Source organism: Tetrao urogallus, assembly GCF_951394365.1.
Source record: "Tetrao urogallus genome assembly, chromosome: 1".
Classification (NCBI taxonomy): Eukaryota; Metazoa; Chordata; class Aves; order Galliformes; family Phasianidae; genus Tetrao; species Tetrao urogallus.
The window spans coordinates 193,392,342-193,413,259 of record NC_136813.1 but is presented as its reverse complement, the minus strand read 5'-3'; the positions used below and the strand labels follow the sequence as shown (position 1 = coordinate 193,413,259).

At 56.2% G+C, this 20,918-nt stretch overlaps 2 protein-coding genes across 2 annotated transcripts; one reads left to right on the top strand and one right to left on the bottom strand.

Moving 5' to 3' along the window:
- Positions 1 to 1,369: 1,369 nt before the first annotated feature.
- Positions 1,370 to 2,548, top strand: LOC306945306 (C-type lectin domain family 2 member B-like; the record flags this gene model as incomplete). Its single annotated transcript, XM_079534025.1, is given in 6 exon segments — positions 1,370 to 1,411; positions 1,413 to 1,430; positions 1,434 to 1,539; positions 1,813 to 1,997; positions 2,201 to 2,307; positions 2,407 to 2,548. Coding segments are annotated over 6 exon segments (600 nt in total).
- A 7,781-nt stretch (positions 2,549 to 10,329) lies between these two features.
- On the bottom strand, positions 10,330 to 19,387 carry LOC306945297 (C-type lectin domain family 2 member G-like; the record flags this gene model as incomplete). The annotated part of the gene is given in 9 exon segments (XM_079534014.1): positions 10,330 to 10,471; positions 10,571 to 10,677; positions 10,929 to 11,105; positions 18,222 to 18,348; positions 18,448 to 18,554; positions 18,758 to 18,942; positions 19,218 to 19,323; positions 19,327 to 19,344; positions 19,346 to 19,387. Coding segments are annotated over 9 exon segments (1,011 nt in total).
- Between the last annotated feature and the right edge of the window lie 1,531 nt (positions 19,388 to 20,918).

The following is a 20,918-nucleotide window of genomic DNA, read 5'->3' as shown; positions in this document are numbered from 1 at the left end:
TGGCAGTGAGGGGCCAACGCTGAGCGCAGCGCTGAGCTGCGGCCCCAGCAGCACCATGCAGAGGACGGGCACCTCCTGCTCTGCTGCCCGCACCGATGCCGCTACGAGCCGGGACACCATTGGCCTTCTTGGCCACCAGGCACAATGCTTGCTCGTGTCCTGGTGTCTTTTTCACCCCATGTGCCTCTGCTTATGTTTGTCCCACTAATACCATGTGGTTGCTGTCAATGTAGTTTGCTCCATGTCATTTCCTAGAACTGAGGTCACCTCATGGCATTTTGGTTGGAATGTCCACAAGGATGACTACGTCCCAACCACCCTGCACAGGCTGCCTGCCAGCCATTACATCATGCCCCGCATCCGAGAGCTGCGGCCCCATCCAACCTGGCCTGGAGCACAGCCAGGGGCAGATCATCTGCAGCCAATAAGGGCAGCTGTAGCAGAGTTACTCCTGACATCTAACCTAAATCTGCCCTCCTTTAATTTACTCCCCCTTGTCTTGCATCCCCGTGAAAACATTTCATTCCCCTCATGTGAATGCGCTCTTTGCCGTCCCTCCCTGCAGCGCCCATCTCACTCCGGGCTTCGCTAAGAAGAGCGCTCCGCTGGCACTGCTGTTCCCTCAGCCCGACCCTTCTCTGCCCCTCTGCCCGCACACGCCGGGCGCAGCCCCGCACCTCCGCGCTGCTATGGAAGACAGAGAGCGGCTGAGCGCTTCCCCGCACCGAGAGGTGACGATCCAGCCGGGAGACGGAGAACAGCAGCCTCAGCGGGGTAATGCCGGGAGGCAGCGGGAAAGGGCCGAGCGGGGAAAAGAGCCCGAGCCCACGGGAGGGGAGAGAGCGGCGGGAGTGAGCGGGGAGCTGCGCTGAGAGTGCGGGAGAGAAGGAGAGTCCGAGTGCGGGAGAAGGGACGGGCAGCGCGGGGACAGCGCGAGGACGGGGCTGGGATGGCAGCGAGAGCGTTGGAAAGGCAGCAGCCCGGAGTGAGAGGATGGGCGCTGCGGGGAGGGACGGCAAAGAGCTCTTTTCTGCCACGTGCGGAGCTGCGGGGGGCGGAGTGGATGGGGGATGGAGTTCCGTCCCGCCGAGCCCGTGAGTCACCTGCAGCGCTCCGTTCTGTGCCGGCTCGTAGCGGCAGCGGTGCGGGCAGCAGAGCAGGAGGTGCCCGTCCTCTGCATGGCGCTGCTGGGGCCGCAGCTCAGCGCTGCGCTCAGCGTTGGCCCCTCACTGCCAGGGAGACACTGAGGCCCTGCAGCTCAGAGAGGGGAGCGGAGCCGTGGGGGTCTGCAGCACAGCGCTGTGGGGCTGTGGTCCAAAGTGATGCGGTTTGGTGGGGAATGGTGGTGGTTTGTGGATGGTTGGACTGCATGATCTTGGAGGTCTTTTCCAGCCGTGGTGATGGTGTGGCTGCATGAACTGCTCTCTGTCTGACCAGGCTGCAAATGCAGTGAGCTAAGGAAGAAAAGGCGCCGTGTGCTCTGCATGGCTGTGTGTGCAGTGCCATGGATCCTTGTTTTGGTGCTGCTGGCCGTGATAGGTGAGTGCCACCCGCATCCCACGGGGATGGAACCTCTATGGTGGGTGTAGGACGGGGGACGATGGGGTTTCCCGGCCCTGAGCTGCTCCCCAAGCACAGCCCCCATCCCAGCTCCTGGGGCGCCCACGTGGTGCCCCAAACCGCCTTCTGCTCCACCTTCCCAGCCTCTGCCACCGCTGCGAGGCCATCGCCCCATGGCCGTGCATCCCAAGCCCACGCCTGCTGCAGGGGAACCTTCTTTGCCTCTCACTCGCCCAACTCTCTCCCTCTCAGTGCTCCAGCATTCTGAGTCGTGCTCACCTCGCCCACCCTTCTCCCACGTCTGCCCCGACGCCTGGCTCGGTTTGCAAGGGAAATGCTTTTATTTCTCGGCCAGCGAGAGTGACTGGGACAGCAGCAGGGAGCACTGCCAGCGCCTCGGAGCTTCCCTGGCCACCGTGGACACGGAGGAGGAGATGGTGAGAGCGGGGCGTGAGCCGCAGTGCCAACACGGGGGTGGGAAACCCACACTTGTGGGGCCGCACCAACGGCTCCCGGTGCCCCCAAGTGGCCCCACGCCAAAGCCACGAGGAGATGCCTTGCAGCGAGGTGGCAGCTGAGACGTGGGCCTGAGGGGGGAAAGTGCTCCAACGGCTGCAGTCACACCTGGGTTTGTTCAAAGGAATTCATGCTGCAGTACCTGGGCCCGGCAAACTGTTGGATTGGGCTGCACAGGGCAGAAGGGGACGAGCGCTGGACGTGGGCCGACGGCAGCGCCTTCAGCAACTGGTCAGTGCGTGCGTCCGTCTGTCTGTCTGGGATGTGTGTCAGGGTCTGTTTGGGATGGGCTGGGATTGGGTTTCCCATTCTGCTCCCTGCTGTGCTCAGGTTCCAGCTGCAAGGCGAAGGCCGATGTGCGTACCTGAATGGGGACAGGATCAGCTCAGCCCTGTGCACCACTGAGAAGTTGTGGGTGTGCAGCAGAGCCGACAGCTTCGTCCTCTGGAGGAATGGGACAAATCCACAGTGACAGATCCCATCCGCAGCAATCTCATCCCAACACTTCTCGTCTGTGTGATGCCATTGGTGCACGCTTAACTCTGCCTCTTTCCATCACTCCTGCAGCTGTTCCTGTGTGGAACCACGCAGCTCTGCTGCTCGTTATCTCTCAGGGAACATGTTTAATTGCACCTTGCCTTGAAGGGAGGGCACTGTAAGGGTCCTCGAAGGTCACAGCAGCACGGAACGATCCCACGGTGCTGCCCCAGTGCTGCTGGACCCGAGGCTGGGGTATTTCTGCTCTCCTTTCGAGCTCTGTATCACATCGCGGTGCCACCACTGTGTCACATCACGGTGCCATCGCTCCCAGCCGCCGTCTGACTTTGGCTCTGGCGACGTCGCTCCCGGTGCTGTCACACGGCCGCAGCCCTGCAGGAGGCTTTCTGCACTCACAGTTCTTGCTGAGCTGCAGCCTTTTGTAATTGCACTGAGCTCTCATTAAAGTCGCTGTGGTTTGGGCTGCTGTGCAGTCGGTGCCGTTCTGTCCCTGCGATGGCAGCACCGCGTCCTCCTGCTGTGTCCCTGCAGCGCCGTGCGGGGCAGCAGCAAAGTGAGGGCGCGCTCGGTGCCGCTGTGCGTGTGACGGAGAGAGGGCTGGGAAGGAGAGCAGCGCTGCCAGAAGGACCCCCGGGGCACAGCGGCGGCTGCAGGTGGCACCGATGGCGGTGAGCGGCGGCTGCCGTTGCTGTCGCTCAGCGCTGCAAAAGGGGACGGAGAGCGGCGTGGGGGGAGCTGCGAACAGGTCAGCCCAGGATCGAGAAGGACGTTCAGTACGGCTTAATGCCGTGTTTTGTGCTGCTAATGTAGAGGCTGGAAAGAGAAGTTGAGGGCAGAAAAAGAACTGCTTGTGGCAGGGGTTGGAGGTTGGGTTAAAACAAATAACACGAGTGCAGGCAAGGTGGGGGAGGGGGCAGGAAGGGCTGTCTGGCAAAAAGACAACAGAAAAAATTATGGTTTAGGCAGTTTTGTTTGCAGTACTGCGCATGGCTACGGGTTGGTTTGCTCAGCAACAGGGAGCAGTGCATCAGTTTCAGAACCAGCATGAGTTCAGCAAAAGGAATCCATGAGTGACACTTGTGAAATCTTCCACTGCAGCTTCAGTGGGCACACAGAGCTGATTTCTCTCTAATTTTGCACTGGGAAATAACAGAGCACCTCTGTCTTCTGCCCTATGGCTTTGCCCCATGAAGAGCACTGCAGTCCCGATGGAACACTGTCATCTTTGGCCTCACAACGCACACAGACATTTCCTCGGGTTCCACAGAGCCTGCTGTAAGAGCGGCTCACTGTGCCATAGGGAGCACTGGGAATGTTCTGAGCTGGGAGCAGCGGGTGGCAGTGGGACATTCCGTGCTGGAGCTGATGGTGAACAAAGGGGGAGCAGTCGGGGGGCACTCGAGCAGCCTGAATAGCGCTGAGCACGGCCAGAGGGACAGCAGCTCGTATCTGAGAGTCCTTGGGAAAGGAGTTCGTGTGACAGTGCAGTGCGTATGGCTGTGTGAGCTGTTCGTGTGCAGGACCTGAACCCCACGAGGGTGCACTCACTGGTCACGTCCCGCAGAGCAACCAGTGAGGAATAAAGACTGGGAGTGGAACGTTGTTTCTGCGTTGTAATTAATGAGATAAGTGTTTTATCTCACGGTCAGTGCCGCCGTTCTGTGTCCTGTCCTGGTACTCATCATTCCTCCCGGGGCTCTCTGGATTTCGCCGGGTCTCTCTGAAGGTCTTCATCACTTTCCTTTGGATGAACTTTCCACGTTGGCGCACGCTCAGCAGGTAGATGGAGTAATTTATAGGTACGGAGAGTGCAGCCGTGCTCTGCGCAGCCGTCTGGAACGGCTCTGAGCCAGGAGCTCAGGACAAGTTCCACATCCCAGCCCTGGAGAGCGTGAGAACGCCTTTACGAATCAGAAACCCTGGACAAGGATATGAACAGGCTCATTGCGTTGATTGCCCTTCGTCCCTCCGCCTTCCTTTCCCCCCATCCCCCCCAGCCCCAGCTCGGCTGGCTCCCGTCTTTAACTGAACTTCTATTGGGCTGCATTTGTGGCTCTGCCAGGCATTCCTGATGCCTGCAATCCTGTGTATTCGATTTAGGATTTACGTAACTTCTGGGGGTACAACATTGCTTTTCCCAGTTTGTGTTGAAGCCAGACTGAAAAGTTTCAGTCAATTGGTTTCGCTTGACACTAAGCTCCAATTTTCTCTACTGAATTTAATCTCTACATTCAGCTCTTCTGATTCGTTGTGCCCAAGTAATGGCTGTGGAGAGCCTGGCATGTACAAGAATGTATGCATTCCGACTTGTTCTCCTAGCCAGGATTTAATTGGTCCCCCCCAAAAAGTGAACTTCTCTTGCCAGTGGCTCCTACAACTACTACAAAAATCACCTATGGGTAATAATTCTTGACGTAGCACACATACGAGGCACCCGCATCAGGAAATAAACCTCTTTGCCCTGCTTCCCCAGCTGCTTTCGGCCCAGTGGGGGCAGAAACCTCCCGGATTCCTTCCACCCTTTCCCGTGGGGATCTCTGGGTCCTCAGGCCCTGCTCTATTGCAGCAACAGTAGCAGCTGCTGTTGTTCTTCCCAACTTCCTTACTATGTTCCTCAATCAATTTTGCCATATCTCTCACCTCTCTTCTCAGTCCTGACATCCCTGTTACACCTGGCTCATCTCCGTCTTCCTCAGCCTGTGCCTCTCCCAGACCTTTTTCACTTCCTAAACTGTCATAATTCATGCTTTTCCTTACCCCTGTTGCCATTTTTTCCCCTACTATTCCACTATTTGTGCCCTCAGTTACACTTCCATGCACCGTTAACAATTACACTTCCATGGACCATCAAGACAGTTTGTGCCCCTCCCTTCACAGCTCACGAGTCAAACAGTGCAGTTCTCCAGTGCCCATCAGCACCCAGCACTTGGTCTCACAACCGGGGCACTCAGCTGTAACTCCCGTCCCGTTCCTTCGTTTGTGTTCCCGGTTTGTTCTCCAGCGTTCCCCCTGCCTCACCAGTGACCTCTCTCCAGTGAGCCAAAGTTCAACCCAGGGGTCACTGACAGAATTTTCTCAGACACCCTTTGTCCCATAGCAGCACTGCATCCCGGCCGGTCGGAGCCGTCGGATACAATCCCCAATGCTGGGGAACGGGGCCCACCTGTCTCCCCAGGCACAGGAGCACCAAATTCCCTTAGCCAGAGTCACAGCCAACAAACCCCAACAAAACAGGAGCATTTGGGACGGGGAATGGGGTTCTGGGCCACGCTCTTTGCAATGCACCCCAGGATGCCATTGGCCCTCTTGGCCACAAGGGCACACTGCTGGCTCATGGCCAACCTGTCATCCACCAGGACACCCAGGTCCCTCTCCGCAGAGCTCCTCTCCAGCAGCTCATCCCCCACCCTGTACTGGTGCATGCAATTATTCCTCCCCAGATGCAAGACTCTACACTTGCTTCTGTTAAACCTCATCTGGTTTTTTTCTGCCCAGCTCTCCAGCCTGTCCAGGTCTCGCTGAATGGTAGCACAGCCTTCAGGCTGTCAGCCAATCCTCCCAACTTCGTATAATCAGCAAACTTGCTGATGGTGGCCATTATCCCCTCATCAAGGTCATGGATGAAGATGTTGAACAAGGCCGGACCCAGCACTGACCCCTGGGGGACACCACTGGTTGCAGGTCTCCAGCCACACTCTTCACCGCCAACGATGACCTTCTGCGCTTTGCCAGTCAGCCAGTTCTCAACCCACCTCACTGTCCACTCATCTATCCCACACTTCCTCAGCTTTGTTATAAGGATGTTGTGGGGGACAGTATCAAAAGCCTTGCTGAAATCAAGGTAGACTACATCCACTGCTCTCCCCCCATCCACCCAGCCAGAGACAACATCATAGAAGGCCACCAGGTTGGTCAAGCACGACCTCCCCCTTGTGAACCCGTGCTGACTACTCCTGATAACCTCCTCTTCTTCCAGTTGTCTGGAGATGACATCCAGTACAAGCTGTTCCATCAGCTTTCCAGGGACAGAGGTGCGGCTGACTGGCCTATAATTGCCAGGATCTTCCTTCTTGCCCTTTTTGAAGACCGGAGTGACATTGGCTATCCTCCAGTCCTCAGGCACCTCCCCCGTCCTCCAAGACCTCTCAAAGATGACAGAAAGCGGTTCAGCAATCACATCTGCCAGCTCCCATTTACCAAATTAGCACTTGGTGCCTTCAGGGCCGATGCAGTTTTGCTGCCGTGCACGCTGCGCTGCCCAACGCGACCCACCAGTGCTTCTGCCAGAGGCCTTAAGCAAAGAGCAGAACCAGAGAAAGAGATCCCAGGCTCAGGGGTACCTTTACCCACAGGACGCTGTCTGCCCCTGCGCTGACCCTCCTCAGACTTGCAGTCCCTCCCGGACGAGCTGCCGGTGGGCGCGGGGCGTTCTCCTCTCGGTGGGTCCACAGCCGAGCAGAGGGTCTCCTGCCGGGTCACCAACTGGAGCTGACAATTCCAACAGAGTAACTTGACATGGCAGCTGTCTCAAGCAGGCCTTCCTTTACTGCAGCGCTGCGTGCATGGGGATCATTCCGCCAGCATGCAGCAGCTGCGTATTCAGAGGTAGAGCGTATGCACAGCCATCGCTTGTCAAGGACGTGGGCAGAAATGCCAAGAAAAAGTTAACATCGTGTCCCTCCCTTTTGGGCGTGTGTCCTAACGTCGTGGTGGGGGTCTCTGGTGGTCCTGGGATGGAGGCTGGTGATCATTCTCACTGTGAATTTCCCACCTTTCAAAGGGGGGTAGCCCAGCCCGGCTCCCAGTGGTGCTGTCTTGAAGTGAGGCATTTTTACTGCTGTCTTACCTTCTACAACAAGACGTCTGTTCTACGTTCTTGTCTTTATTTGATGGTCAGTGGACTCTGCAATCTGCTTGGCTTACGGTACATGTCTCCTGTCCTTCAGTTTGAGTCTACTCAAGTTATGTGGAAAAAGGCTGTTGTCACAACATAGAAAAGATGTTCTTGTGATTCAGCAGGTGGCTGGGCCCCATTCCCTCATTGTCCCACTCGCTGGAGAAGAGAAGGCTGCAAGGAGACCTCATGGTGGCCTTCCAGCAGTTGAAGGGAGCGTAAAACAGGAGGGGGAATGGCTGTTTGTGAGGGTGGGTGGTGATGGGACAAGGGGAATGGCTTTAAAGTGAGACAGGGGAGGTTTGGGTTGGATATGAGGAGGAAGTTTTTCAGCCAGAGGGCGGTGAGGCACTGGAACAGGTTGCCCAAGGAGGCTGGAGCACTGCATCCAGTTCTGGGCTCCCCAGCACAAAACAGACAGGGATCTCTTGGGAAGAGTCCAGCGGAGGGCCACGAAGGTGGTGAGAGGCCTGGAGCATCTCTGCTATGGAGAAAGGCTGAGTGAACTGGGTCTGTTCAGCGTGGAGAAAAGAAGACTGAGAGGGGACCTGATCCAGGTCTATAAATATCTAAGGTGTGGAGGGCAGAGCGGCGAGGCGGGACCGTTTTCACAAGTGTGTGCAGACAGGACGAGGGGAAACGGCCGGAAACTGCAGCATAGGAAGTTCCACACAAATGTGCGCAAGGATTTCTTCAGGTGAGGTGACGGAGCGCTGGAACAGGCTGCCAGGTGGTGGTGGGGTCTCCTTCTCTGCAGATGTTCAAGTCTCGCCTGGACGCCTCCCTGTGCGACCTGGTTTAGGGAACCTGCTTTGGCAGGGGGTTGGACTCGATGATCTCTAGAGGTCCCTTCCAACCCCTACGATTCTGTGATTCTGTGATGCTGTGTTGTGGATGCCCCATCCCTGGAGGCATTCAAGGCCAGGCTGGATGTGGCTCTGGGCAGCCTGGTGTGCTGGTTGGTGACCCTGCACACAGCGGGGGGTTGGAACCAGATGAGCACTGTGGGCCTTTCTATGATTGTATGATTCTATGATCCATGCCATGTGATTGCTCTCAAGGTAATTTCCTCCATGACCTTCTCAGGCCCTGGGTGCAGTTGACCGTAGGGTAGAAGGACCCCAAGGATCACCACGTGCCAACCCCCCTCCACAGGCAGCGCTGCCAGCTGTTGCACCACGTCCTGGATCGGAGATCTGGGGCCCCATCCAGCCTGGCCTGGAGCACAGCCAGAGGGGGAGCATCCACAGCCAATAAGGGCAGCTGTGCCAGCACCTCACCACTGTGGGGAAGCCTCTGGACTTTCAGGAACGCGTCCGGAGACGTAACAGCACACCAATATGCTTACAGGCTGTTCGTGTACTTTACTCTTAAGCACCACTCTATTTATACATGTTAACAGAGCATCCTGCAAAACACTCCCCAGCCGTAGACACAGGCACTCAGCCAGTCAGAGCCGTGAGATGTTCTTTCTTCTTCTAAAGGTGTCCTTGGCTCTCATGCCATTTGTCTTGCTCCACAGCTGCTGCTCTGAGCAGTTTTTTTACGTTCCCACAACCGCTTCCTCACGAAACAGCTCCCCTGATATCGAAACTGACACTGCCAGCAGTGTGCCCTTGTAGCCAAGAGGGCCAATGGCATCCTGGGGTGCATTGCAAAGAGCGTGGCCAGCAGGTGGAGGGAGGTGATCCTCCCCCTCTACTCTGCCCTGGTGAGGCCTCATCTGGAGCACTGCGTCCAGTTCTGGACTCCCCAGCACAAAACAGACAGGGATCTCTTGGGAAGAGTCCAGCGGAGGGCCTCCCAGATGGTGAGGGGTCTGGAGCATCTCTGCTATGGAGAAAGGCTGAGTGAACTGGGTCTGTTCAGCCTGGAGAAAAGAAGAGCGAGAGGGGACCTGATCCAGGTCTATAAATATCTAAGGTGTGGGGGGCAGAATGGCGAGGCCGGACTCTTTTCAGTGGGGAGTGGAGACAGGACGAGGGGAAACGGCCGGAAACTGCAGCATAGGAAGTTCTGCACAAACGTGCGCAAGAACTTCTTTACAGTGAGGGTGACGGAGCACTGGAACAGGCTGCCCAGGGAGGTGGTGGAGTCTCCTTCTCTGGAGGTGTTCCAGACCTGCCTGGATGCCGACCTGTGCGACCTGCTGTAGGGAACCTGCTTTGGCAGGGGGTTGGACTCGATGAGCTCTGGAGCTCCCTTCCAACCCCTACAATTCTGTGTGTGATTCTGTGTGTGTGATAAAACTTGGGGAATTGAAGCAAGGATCTTGAATAAATGGGATTCATAACAGTCAAGTAAAAATGGGGAATATAATGATAACAATGGCAATGAATGAAGACTTGGGGCAATTATTATTAGCATTAGTAACATTATACTGTTCTCTATGGTATATAATATCATGTTATATAAATATATTGAAATAGCACAGAATTAGATCATTATTTACATGAAACAACAACAACAGTGCGTGTGGCAAGAACCAAACAGCACAAAATCAAAATCCGGAGCACAAAGTGTTGGCTGAGCCCCGTGGGACGCAGCGCTGCTCTGTGCTCTGCTCACACTGCTGGCTGCGCTGCTCCAGGTCCTGGCAGCTCCAGATGTCGGGGGCAGCGATCCATACCCTGCCCACCCACCCGTCCCACGGCGCTGTGACCTGTAAGGACCCACAAAGGACCCTTCCTTTATGGCAAGGTGCAATTAAACATGTTCCCTGAGAGATAACGAGCAGCAGAGCTGCGTGGTTCCACACAGGAACAGCTGCAGGAGTGATGGAAAGAGGCAGAGTTAAGCGTGCACCAATGGCATCATACAGACCAGAAGTGTTGGCATGAGATTGCTGCGGATGGGATCTGTCACTGTGGATTTGTCCCATTCCTCCAGAGGACGAAGCTGTCGGCTCTGCTGCACACCCACAACTTCTCAGTGTGGCACAGGGCTGAGCTGATCCTGTCCCCATTCAGGTACGCACATCGGCCTCCGCCTCGCAGCTGGAACCTGAGCACAGCAGGGAGCAGAATGGGAAACCCAATCCCAGCCCATCCCAAACAGACCCTGACACACATCCCAGACAGACAGACGGACGCACGCACTGACCAGTCGCTGAAGGCGCTGCCGTCGGCCCACGTCCAGCGCTCGTCCCCTTCTGCCCTGTGCAGCCCAATCCAACAGTTTGCCGGGCCCAGGTACCGCAGCATGAATTCCTTTGAACAAACCCAGGTGTGACTGCAGCCGTTGGAGCACTTTCCCCCCTCAGGCCCACGTCTCAGCTGCCACCTCGCTGCAAGGCATCTCCTCGTGGCTTTGGCGTGGGGCCACTTGGGGGCACCGGGAGCCGTTGGTGCGGCCCCACAAGTGTGGGTTTCCCACCCCCACCTTGCACTGTAGTGCCCACCTTGCACTGCGGCCACTTGCAGTGCCCACCTTGGCACTGCGGCTCACACCCCGCTCTCACCTTCTGCTGCTCCGTGTCCACGGTGGCCAGGGAAGCTCCGAGGCGCTGGCAGCGCTCCCTGCTGCTGTCCCAGTCACTCTCGTTGGCCGAGAAATAAAAGCATTTCCCTTGCAAACCAAGCCAGGCGTCGGGGCAGACGTGGGAGAAGGGTGGGCGAGGTGAGCACGACTCAGAATGCTGGAGCACTGAGAGGGAGAGAGTTGGGCGAGGGAGAGGCAAAGATCTGAAATACTTGCGATTAAATTGTGATTAAACTGGGATTAAACTGTGATGCACTTGGAAAGTTATGTTCTAGTCGCCATCACAGAAACATGGTGGGATGGCTCCCATAACTGAAATACCACCGCTGAGGGGTATCGGCTCTTCATAATGGATAGGTGAGGTTGGAAGCCTGGGGGAGTGTCATGGTTCTGTTTTTTTGTTTTTGGGTTTCAGTATTCCACATCAAAACATCATGTAGTGTACAGGGCATTGAAGTGTTTGTGAGAATCCTTCTTAGGTTTTTTTTTTGGCTCAAAGCTTGCTTCCTGAGGTTTTTCTTGTGATAAGACTCTGAGTGACTTGTCAAGGAGGCAAGTGATGGGTGCTAACTGTGTGACAATCGATATCGCTTTGGGAACATTTGCAAGCCCCTTCCCCCAGAGCTGCTTGCTCTGTAGAAGAGCGGAAGAGAGTGCTCAGGAGTGTTCACTGGTGGAAGATCTGGCCTGTGGCCAAACCGCTCCAGCTAAGTATGGAAGGCTGGGGGATGATACCATTGTATCTTGCGAAGGCAAGATGCAAGTTGGTGCCTCCCTGCTTCCTCTTATCTGCTGGCAAGGCCCGGAAGATGGGAACAAAGGAGGTTCCTGCTGAGATCCCAGAGCCAGAAGCTGCCACCACAAGGAGAACTGACTCAACCACCTTGGGTTTGAGCTGTCACTCCAAAAACAGCTGACTCAACCACTTTGAAGCATTGAAAAAGGGCCATCATCACCATGGTCGTCGTCGTCATTGGCAACAGGACAACTCCGCCTGACGACCCACCGCTACTGAAGATCAAAGACTGAACTACGAACCTCGCTGGATCCATGGTGGTGACTATCTCCCTCTTGCTGCCTATAAAGACCCCTTGCTTCTCCTTTTCTATCTTTTCTATCGCCCTCCTTCCCTTCCCCCATTACCCTAATTCATAATAGTGTCCGTTCTCCCCCATTTCCCCTGATTAAGATTTGTAATAAACTGGTTGGACCAACATTTGAACCGTTGCTTCTTAATCTCACGCCGGGTATATAGATAATAAAAGAACCTCCTCTCCCTCCTATAAATTGGAGCGAGACAGTGTTAATACCCCAGTTCCGTGGCAGTAAACTCTGTGGCAGTTGGTGGTACAGCGGTTAGCATAGCTGCCCTCTATGCAGTTGACCTGGGTTCGATTCCTGGCCAATGCACCAAAAATCTGTCACGGAGTTGACCAGATCAATCCATGTCTGTGACAGGGGTGACAGGCCTCTGCCCTCCCCCAGCCCCACAAAATGGGAAGGAAGGAAGGGAGGAAAAGAGCAGCGGCAACAATCTATGGAGGAAAACTTGTTTTACTGTGGTACCAGAAAACAAGACAACACAATATAATACAATTTAATTGAAATTGAGATGAATAAATCAGACAAGATAGGAGAGAGAGAGAGAGTTCCCAGGACCGAGTCAAACCTGAACAGCTTGGAACGGCCAGGAAAGCGCCTGCAGCACCCACTGCAAGGCAGGGAGAGAGCGCCCCCCATCACTCAGAAGGGCCAGATGCCGTGACTGCTGTAAAGTACAGGGATGGGAACCTGGGATTGGGGCAGTGACACTTTAATGCCCCGTACACTGCATGATGTTTTGATGTGGAATGCTGAAACCCAAAATAAAAAAAACATAGAACCATGACAGGGAGTTGCCTTCTATGTCAGAAAGCAGATAGACTGTGAGAAGCTCCTTCTGAGTCAGGAACAGGTTTAGAGACTGTGGGTTAGAATCAGGGATGGGACTAAGAAAGGCCAGCTGGTGATAGGGCTGCACTACAGGCGGCCTGATCAAGGGGAGATATTGTTGTTGAAGCTTCTTGCTTCAGATGCAGGAGGCACTGTGCTCACAGCTCTCGTCCAGGTGGGGACTTCAACCATCACAGAATCACAGAATCACAGAATCACAGACTTGTAGGGGTTGGAAGGGAGCTCCAGAGCTCATCGAGTCCAACCCCCTGCCAAAGCAGGTTCCCTACACCAGGTTGCACAGGTCGGCATCCAGGCAGGTCTGGAACATCTCCAGAGAAGGAGACTCCACCACCTCCCTGGGCAGCCTGTTCCAGTGCTCCGTCACCCTCACTGTAAAGAAGTTCTTGCGCATGTTTGTGCGGAACTTCCTATGCTGCAGTTTCCAGCCGTTTCCCCTTGTCCTGTCTCCACTCACCACTGAAAAGAGTCCGGCCTCGCCATTCTGCCCCCCACACCTCAGATATTTATAGACCTGGATCAGGTCCCCTCTCAGTCTTCTCTTCCCAAGGCTGAACAGACCCAGTTCACTCAGCCTTTCCTCATAGCAGAGATGCTCCAGGCCCTTCACCATCTTGGTGGCCCTCCGCTGGACTCTTTCCAAGAGATCCTTGTCTTTTTTGTACTGGGGAGCCCAGAACTGGACGCAGTGCTCCAGGTGAGGCCTCACCAGGGCAGAGTAGAGGGGGAGGATCGCCTCCCTCGACCTGCTGGCCACGCTCCTTGCAATGCACCCCAGGATGCCATTGGCTCTCTTGGCCACCAGGGCACACTGCTGGCTCATGGCAACCTGTCGTCCACCAGGACACCCAGGTCCCTCTCCGCTGAGCTCCCCTCCAGCAGCTCATCCCCCAACCTGTACCGGTGCATGCAATTATTCCTCCCCAGATGCAAGACTCTACACTTGCTTTTGTTAAACCTCATCCGGTTTTTTTCTGCCCAGCTCTCCAGCCTATCCAGCTCTCGCTGAATGGCAACACAGCCTTCAGGCTGTCAGCCAATCCTCCCAACTTCGTATCATCAGCAAACTTGCTGAGGGTGGCCATTATCCCCTCATCAAGGTCATCGATGAAGATGTTGAACAAGACCAGACCCAGCACAGACCCCTGAGGAACACCACTGGTTACAGGCCTCCAACCGGACTCTGCACCACCACCAACGACCCTCTGCGCTCTGCCAGTCAGCCAGTTCTCAACCCACCTCACTGTCCACTCATCTATCCCACACTTCCTCAGCTTTGTTATAAGGATGTTGTGGGGGACAGTATCAAAAGCCTTGCTGAAATCAAGGTAGACTACATCCACTGCTCTCCCCCCATCCACCCAGCCAGCGACCCACGAGTGCTTCTGCCAGAGGCCTTAAGCAAAGAGCAGAACCAGAGAAAGAGATCCCAGGCTCAGGGGTACCTTTACCCACAGGACGCTGTCTGCCCCTGCGCTGACCCTCCTCAGACTTGCAGTCCCTCCCGGACGAGCTGCCGGTGGGCGCGGGGCGTTCTCCTCTCGGTGGGTCCACAGCCGAGCAGAGGGTCTCCTGCCGGGTCACCAACTGGAGCTGACAATTCCAACAGAGTAACTTGACATGGCAGCTGTCTCAAGCAGGCCTTCCTTTACTGCAGCGCTGCGTGCATGGGGATCATTCCGCCAGCATGCAGCAGCTGCGTATTCAGAGGTAGAGCGTATGCACAGCCATCGCTTGTCAAGGACGTGGGCAGAAATGCCAAGAAAAAGTTAACATCGTGTCCCTCCCTTTTGGGCGTGTGTCCTAACGTCGTGGTGGGGGTCTCTGGTGGTCCTGGGATGGAGGCTGGTGATCATTCTCACTGTGAATTTCCCACCTTTCAAAGGGGGGTAGCCCAGCCCGGCTCCCAGTGGTGCTGTCTTGAAGTGAGGCATTTTTACTGCTGTCTTACCTTCTACAACAAGACGTCTGTTCTACGTTCTTGTCTTTATTTGATGGTCAGTGGACTCTGCAATCTGCTTGGCTTACGGTACATGTCTCCTGTCCTTCAGTTTGAGTCTACTCAAGTTATGTGGAAAAAGGCTGTTGTCACAACATAGAAAAGATGTTCTTGTGATTCAGCAGGTGGCTGGGCCCCATCCCCTCATTGTCCCACTCGCTGGAGAAGAGAAGGCTGCAAGGAGACCTCATGGTGGCCTTCCAGCAGTTGAAGGGAGCGTAAAACAGGAGGGGGAATGGCTGTTTGTGAGGGTGGGTGGTGATGGGACAAGGGGAATGGCTTTAAAGTGAGACAGGGGAGGTTTGGGTTGGATATGAGGAGGAAGTTCTTCAGCCAGAGGGCGGTGAGGCACTTAACAGGTTGCCCAAGGAGGCTGGAGCACTGCGTCCAGTTCTGGGCTCCCCAGCACAAAACAGACAGGGATCTCTAGGGAAGAGTCCAGCGGAGGGCCACGAAGGTGGTGAGAGGCCTGGAGCATCTCTGCTATGGAGAAAGGCTGAGTGAACTGGGTCTGTTCAGCCTTGAGAAAAGAAGACTGAGAGGGGACCTGATCCAGGCCTGTAAATATCTGAGGTGTGGAGGGCAGAGCGGCGAGGCCGGACCGTTTTCACAAGTGTGTGCAGACAGGACAAGGGAAATGGCCGGAAACTGCAGCAGAGGAAGTTCCACACAAATGTGCGCAAGGATTTCTTTAGGTGAGGTGACGGAGCACTGGAACAGGCTGCCAGGTGGTGGTGGGGTCTCCTTCTCTGCAGATGTTCACGTCTCGCCTGGACGCCTTCTTGTGCGACCTGGTTTAGGGAACCTGCTTTGGCAGGGGGTTGGACTCTGATTTCCGGAGGTCCCTTCCAACCCCTACGATTCTGTGATTCTGTGATGCTGTGTTGTGGATGCCCCATCCCTGGAGGCATTCAAGGCCAGGCTGGATGTGGCTCTGGGCAGCCTGGTGTGCTGGTTGGTGACCCTGCACACAGCGGGGGGTTGGAACCAGCTGAGCACTGTGGGCCTTTCTATGATTGTATGATTCTATGATCCATGCCATGTGTTTGCTCTCAAGGTAATTTCCTCCATGACCTTCTCAGGCCCTGGGTGCAGTTGACCGTAGGGTGAAAAAACCCCAAGGATCACCACGTGCCAACCCCCCTCCACAGGCAGCGCTGCCAGCCGTTGCACCACGTCCTGGATCGGAGATCTGGGGCCCCATCCAGCCTGGCCTGGAGCACAGCCAGAGGGGGAGCATCCACAGCCAATAAGGGCAGCTGTGCCAGCACCTCACCACTGTGGGGAAGCCTGTGGACTTTCAGGAACGCGGCCGGAGACGTAACAGCACACCAATATGCTTACAGGCTGTTCGTGTACTTTACTCTTAAGCACCACTCTATTTATACATGTTAACAGAGCATCCTGCAAAACACTCCCCAGCCGTAGACACAGGCACTCAGCCAGTCAGAGCCGTGAGATGTTCTTTCTTCTTCTAAAGGTGTCCTTGGCTCTCATGCCATTTGTCTTGCTCCACAGCTGCTGCTCTGAGCAGTTTTTTCTTACGTTCCCACAACCGCTTCCTCACGAAACAGCTCCCCTGATATCAAAACTGAATCCAACCTCCTTTGCTTTACAACCTTTACTACCCCAGGTCCTGTCCGCATCTAGCCGTGAAGTTTGTGCTCCATGTGAAAGCGCTCTTTGCCGTCCCTCCCTGCAGCGCCCATCCTGTCACTCCGGGCTGCTGCCTTTCCAACGCCCTCGCTGCCATCCCAGCCCCGTCCTCGCGCTGTCCCCGCGCTGCCCGTCCCTTCTCCCGCAGGAGGACAAGAATGGAAATCATGGGGGTTTGGAGCAATAATCGTCACCATGCAATTAATGATGGCATAAACATGAAATGAAATGGTGCCAATCGGGGAAACGAGACAACAATAATAAAAATAATTACAAAATGTATTGAGGATAATGGTGTAATTAACAACGGTATTAATGGAGTGATACACTTTGGAGGGGAGCTCTGCGGAAAGGGACCTGGGTGTCCTGGTGGACGGCAGGTTGCCATGAGCCAGCAGTGTGCCCTTGTGGCCAAGAGGGCCAATGGCATCCTGGGGTGCATTGCAAAGAGCGTGGCCAGCAGGTGGAGGGAGGTGATCCTCCCCCTCTGCTCTGCCCTGGTGAGGCCTCATCTGGAGCACTGCGTCCAGTTCTGGGCTCCCCAGTACAAAACAGACAGGGATCTCTTGGGAAGAGTCCAGCGGACGGCCACAAAGATGGTGAGGGGCCTGGAGCATCTCTGCTATGGAGAAAGGCTGAGTGAACTGGGTCTGTTCAGCCTTGAGAAAAGAAGAGCGAGAGGGGACCTGATCCAGGTCTATAAATATCTGAGGTGTGGGGGGCAGAATGGCGAGGCCGGACTCATTTCAGTGGGGAGTGGAGACAGGACGAGGGGAAATGGCCGGAAACTGCAGCATAGGAAGTTCCGCACAAACATGCGCAAGAACTTCTTTACAGTGAGGGTGACGGAGCACTGGAACAGGCTGCCCAGGGAGGTGGTGGAGTCTCCTTCTCTGGAGATGTTCCAGACCTTCCTGGATGCCGACCTGTGCAACCTGGTGTAGGGAACCTGCTTTGGCAGGGGGTTGGACTCGATGAGCTCTGGAGCTCCCTTCCAACCCCTACAATTCTGTGTGTGATTCTGTGTGTGTGATAAAAATTGGGGAATTGAAGCAAGGATCTTGAATAAATGGGATTCATAACAGTCAAGTAAAAATGGGGAATATAATGATAACAATGGCAATGAATGAAGACTTGGGGCAATTATTATTAGCATTAGTAACATTATACTGTTCTCTATGGTATATAATATCATGTTATATAAATATATTGAAATAGCACAGAATTAGATCATTATTTACATGAAACAACAACAACAGTGCGTGTGGCAAGAACCAAACAGCACAAAATCAAAACCCAGAGCACAAAGTGTTGGCTGAGCCCCGCGGGACGCAGCGCTGCTCTGTGCTCTGCTCACATTGCTGGCTGCGCTGCTCCAGGTCCTGGCAGCTCCAGGGGTCGGGGGCAGCGATCCTCACCCTGCCCACCCACCCGTCCCATGGTGCTGTGACCTGTAAGGACCCACAAAGGATCCTTCCTTTATGGCAAGGTGCAATTAAACATGTTCCCTGAGAGATAACGAGCAGCAGAGCTGCGTGGTTCCGTGCAGGAACAGCTGCAGGAGTGACGGAAAGAGGCAGAGTTAAGCGTGTACCAATGGCATCATACAGACCAGAAGTGTTGGCATGAGATTGCTGCGGATGGGATCTGTCACTGTGGATTTGCCCCATTCCTCCAGAGGACGAAGCTGTCGGCTCTGCTGCACACCCACAACTTCTCAATGTGGCACAGGGTTGAGCTGATCCTGTCCCCATTCAGGTACGCACATCGGCCTCCGCCTTGCAGCTGGAACCTGAGCACAGCAGGGAGCAGAATGGGAAACCCAATCCCAGCGCATCCCAAACAGACCCTGACACACATCCCAGACAGACAGACGGACGCACGCACTGACCAGTTGCTGAAGGCGCTGCCGTCGGCCCACGTCCAGCGCTCGTCCCCTTCTGCCCTGTGCAGCCCAATCCAACAGTTTGCCGGGCCCAGGTACCGCAGCATGAATTCCTTTGAACAAACCCAGGTGTGACTGCAGCCGTTGGAGCACTTTCCCCCCTCAGGCCCACGTCTCAGCTGCCACCTCGCTGCAAGGCATCTCCTCGTGGCTTTGGCGTGGGGCCACTTGGGGGCACCGGGAGCCGTTGGTGCGGCCCCACAAGTGTGGGTTTCCCACCCCCGTGTTGGCACTGCGGCTCACGCCCCGCTCTCACCATCTCCTCCTCCGTGTCCACGGTGGCCAGGGAAGCTCCGAGGCGCTGGCAGTGCTCCCTGCTGCTGTGCCAGTCACTCTCGCTGGCCGAGAAATAAAAGCATTTCCCTTGCAAACCGAGCCAGGCGTCGGGGCAGACGTGGGAGAAGGGTGGGCGAGGTGAGCACGACTCAGAATGCTGGAGCACTGAGAGGGAGAGAGTTGGGCGAGGGAGAGGCAAAGAAGGTTCCCCTGCAGCAGGCGTGGGCTTGGGATGCACGGCCATGGGGCGATGGCCTCGCAGCGGTGGCAGAGGCTGGGAAGGTGGAGCAGAAGGCGGTTTGGGGCACCACGTGGGCGCCCCCGGAGCTGGGATGGGGGCTGTGCTTGGGGAGCAGCTCAGGGCGCTGGGAAACCCCATCGTCCCCCGTCCTACACCCACCATAGAGGTTCCATCCCCGTGGGATGCGGGTGGCACTCACCTATCACGGCCACCAGCACCAAAACAAGGATCCATGGCACTGCACACACAGCCATGCAGAGCACACGGCGCCTCTTCTTCCACAGCTCACTGTATTTGGAGCCTGGTCAGACAGAGAGCAGTTCATGCAGCCACACCATCACCACGGCTGGAAAAGACCTCCAAGATCATGCAGTCCAACCATCCACAAACCACCACCATTCCCCACCAAACCGCATCACTTTGGACCACAGCCCCACAGCGCTGTGCTGCAGACCCCCACGGCTCCGCTCCCCTCTCTGAGCTGCAGGGCCTCAGTGTCTCCCTGGCAGCGAGGGGCCAACGCTGAGCACAGCGCTGAGCGGCGGCCCCAGCAGCGCCATGCAGAGGACGGGCACCTCCTGCTCTGCTGCCCGCACCGATGCTGCTATGCGCTGGGACACCATTGGCCTTCTTGGACACCAGGCACAATGCTGGCTCGTGTCCTAGTGTCTTTTTCACCCCATGTGCCTCTGCCCTATCTCGTGTTTGTCCCACTAATGCCATATGATTGCTGTCAATGTAGTTTGCTCCATGCCATTTCCTAGGGCTGAAGTCACCTCATAGTTTGTGGGTTGCAAGGTCCCCAAGGATGACCACGTGCCAACTTCCTTGCACAGGCAGCGCTGCCAGCCATTACATCACGTCCTGGATCGGAGTGCCGGGGCCCCATCCAACCTGACCTGGAGCACAGCCAGGGGTGGAGCATCCGCAGCCTCTAAGGGCAGCTGTGCCGGAGTTTCTCCTGACATCTAACCTAAATCTGCCATCCATTAATTCACTCCCCCTTGCCCTGCATCCCCGTGAAAACATTTCATTCCCCTCAAGTGAAAGCGCTCTTTGCCGTCCCTCCCTGCAGCGCCCATCCTCTCACTCCGGGCTGCTGCCTTTCCAACGCTCTCGCTGCCATCCCAGCCCCGTCCTCGCGCTGTCCCCGCGCTGCCCGTCCCTTCTCCCGCACTCGGACTCTCCTTCTCTCCCGCACTCTCAGCGCAGCTCCCCGCTCACTCCCGCCGCTCTCTCCCCTCCCGTGGGCTCGGGCTCTTTTCCCCGCTCGGCCCTTTCCCGCTGCCTCCCGGCATTACCCCGCTGAGGCTGCTGTTCTCCGTCTCCCGGCTGGATCGTCACCTCTCGGTGCGGGGAAGCGCTCAGCCGCTCTCTTTCTTCCATAGCAGCGCGGAGGTGCGGGGCTGCGCCCGGCGTGTGCGGGCAGAGGGGCAGAGAAGGGTCGGGCTGAGAGCACAGCGGTGCCGGCGGAGCGCTCTTCTTAGCGAAGCCCTCGCGGGGATCGACTGTGAAAGCGCTGCCGGTTTGGGAGATCGGTAACCACGGTTTCAACCGCTGTGTGGAACAGTCCGGGCAGCGCGTCAGTCCCAGCCCAAACTCATCCTCACCGCGCATGCAGGCCACGCTCTGACACCGGACACTTATGAGCCAACACCCAACGTCCGCCCCGCGCCGTCCGTAAAACAGCCCGCAGGGAGCGCCGCTGGCATGGGATGATCAGCATCAATGGGCGGGGAGAGAGATTGGGAATGGTGGTTTCATCAGTTCTTTTCTGCCCCGCTCGCAGGATTTCCGCCTGCGCTTCCTCCCCTCAGTACCGCGGTCGCACCGTCGCAGCTGCCGGGCCGAGGCGGCGACCCGGAGCGAGGGGCCGCGGGATCTGCGGGCTCCGTGTGGG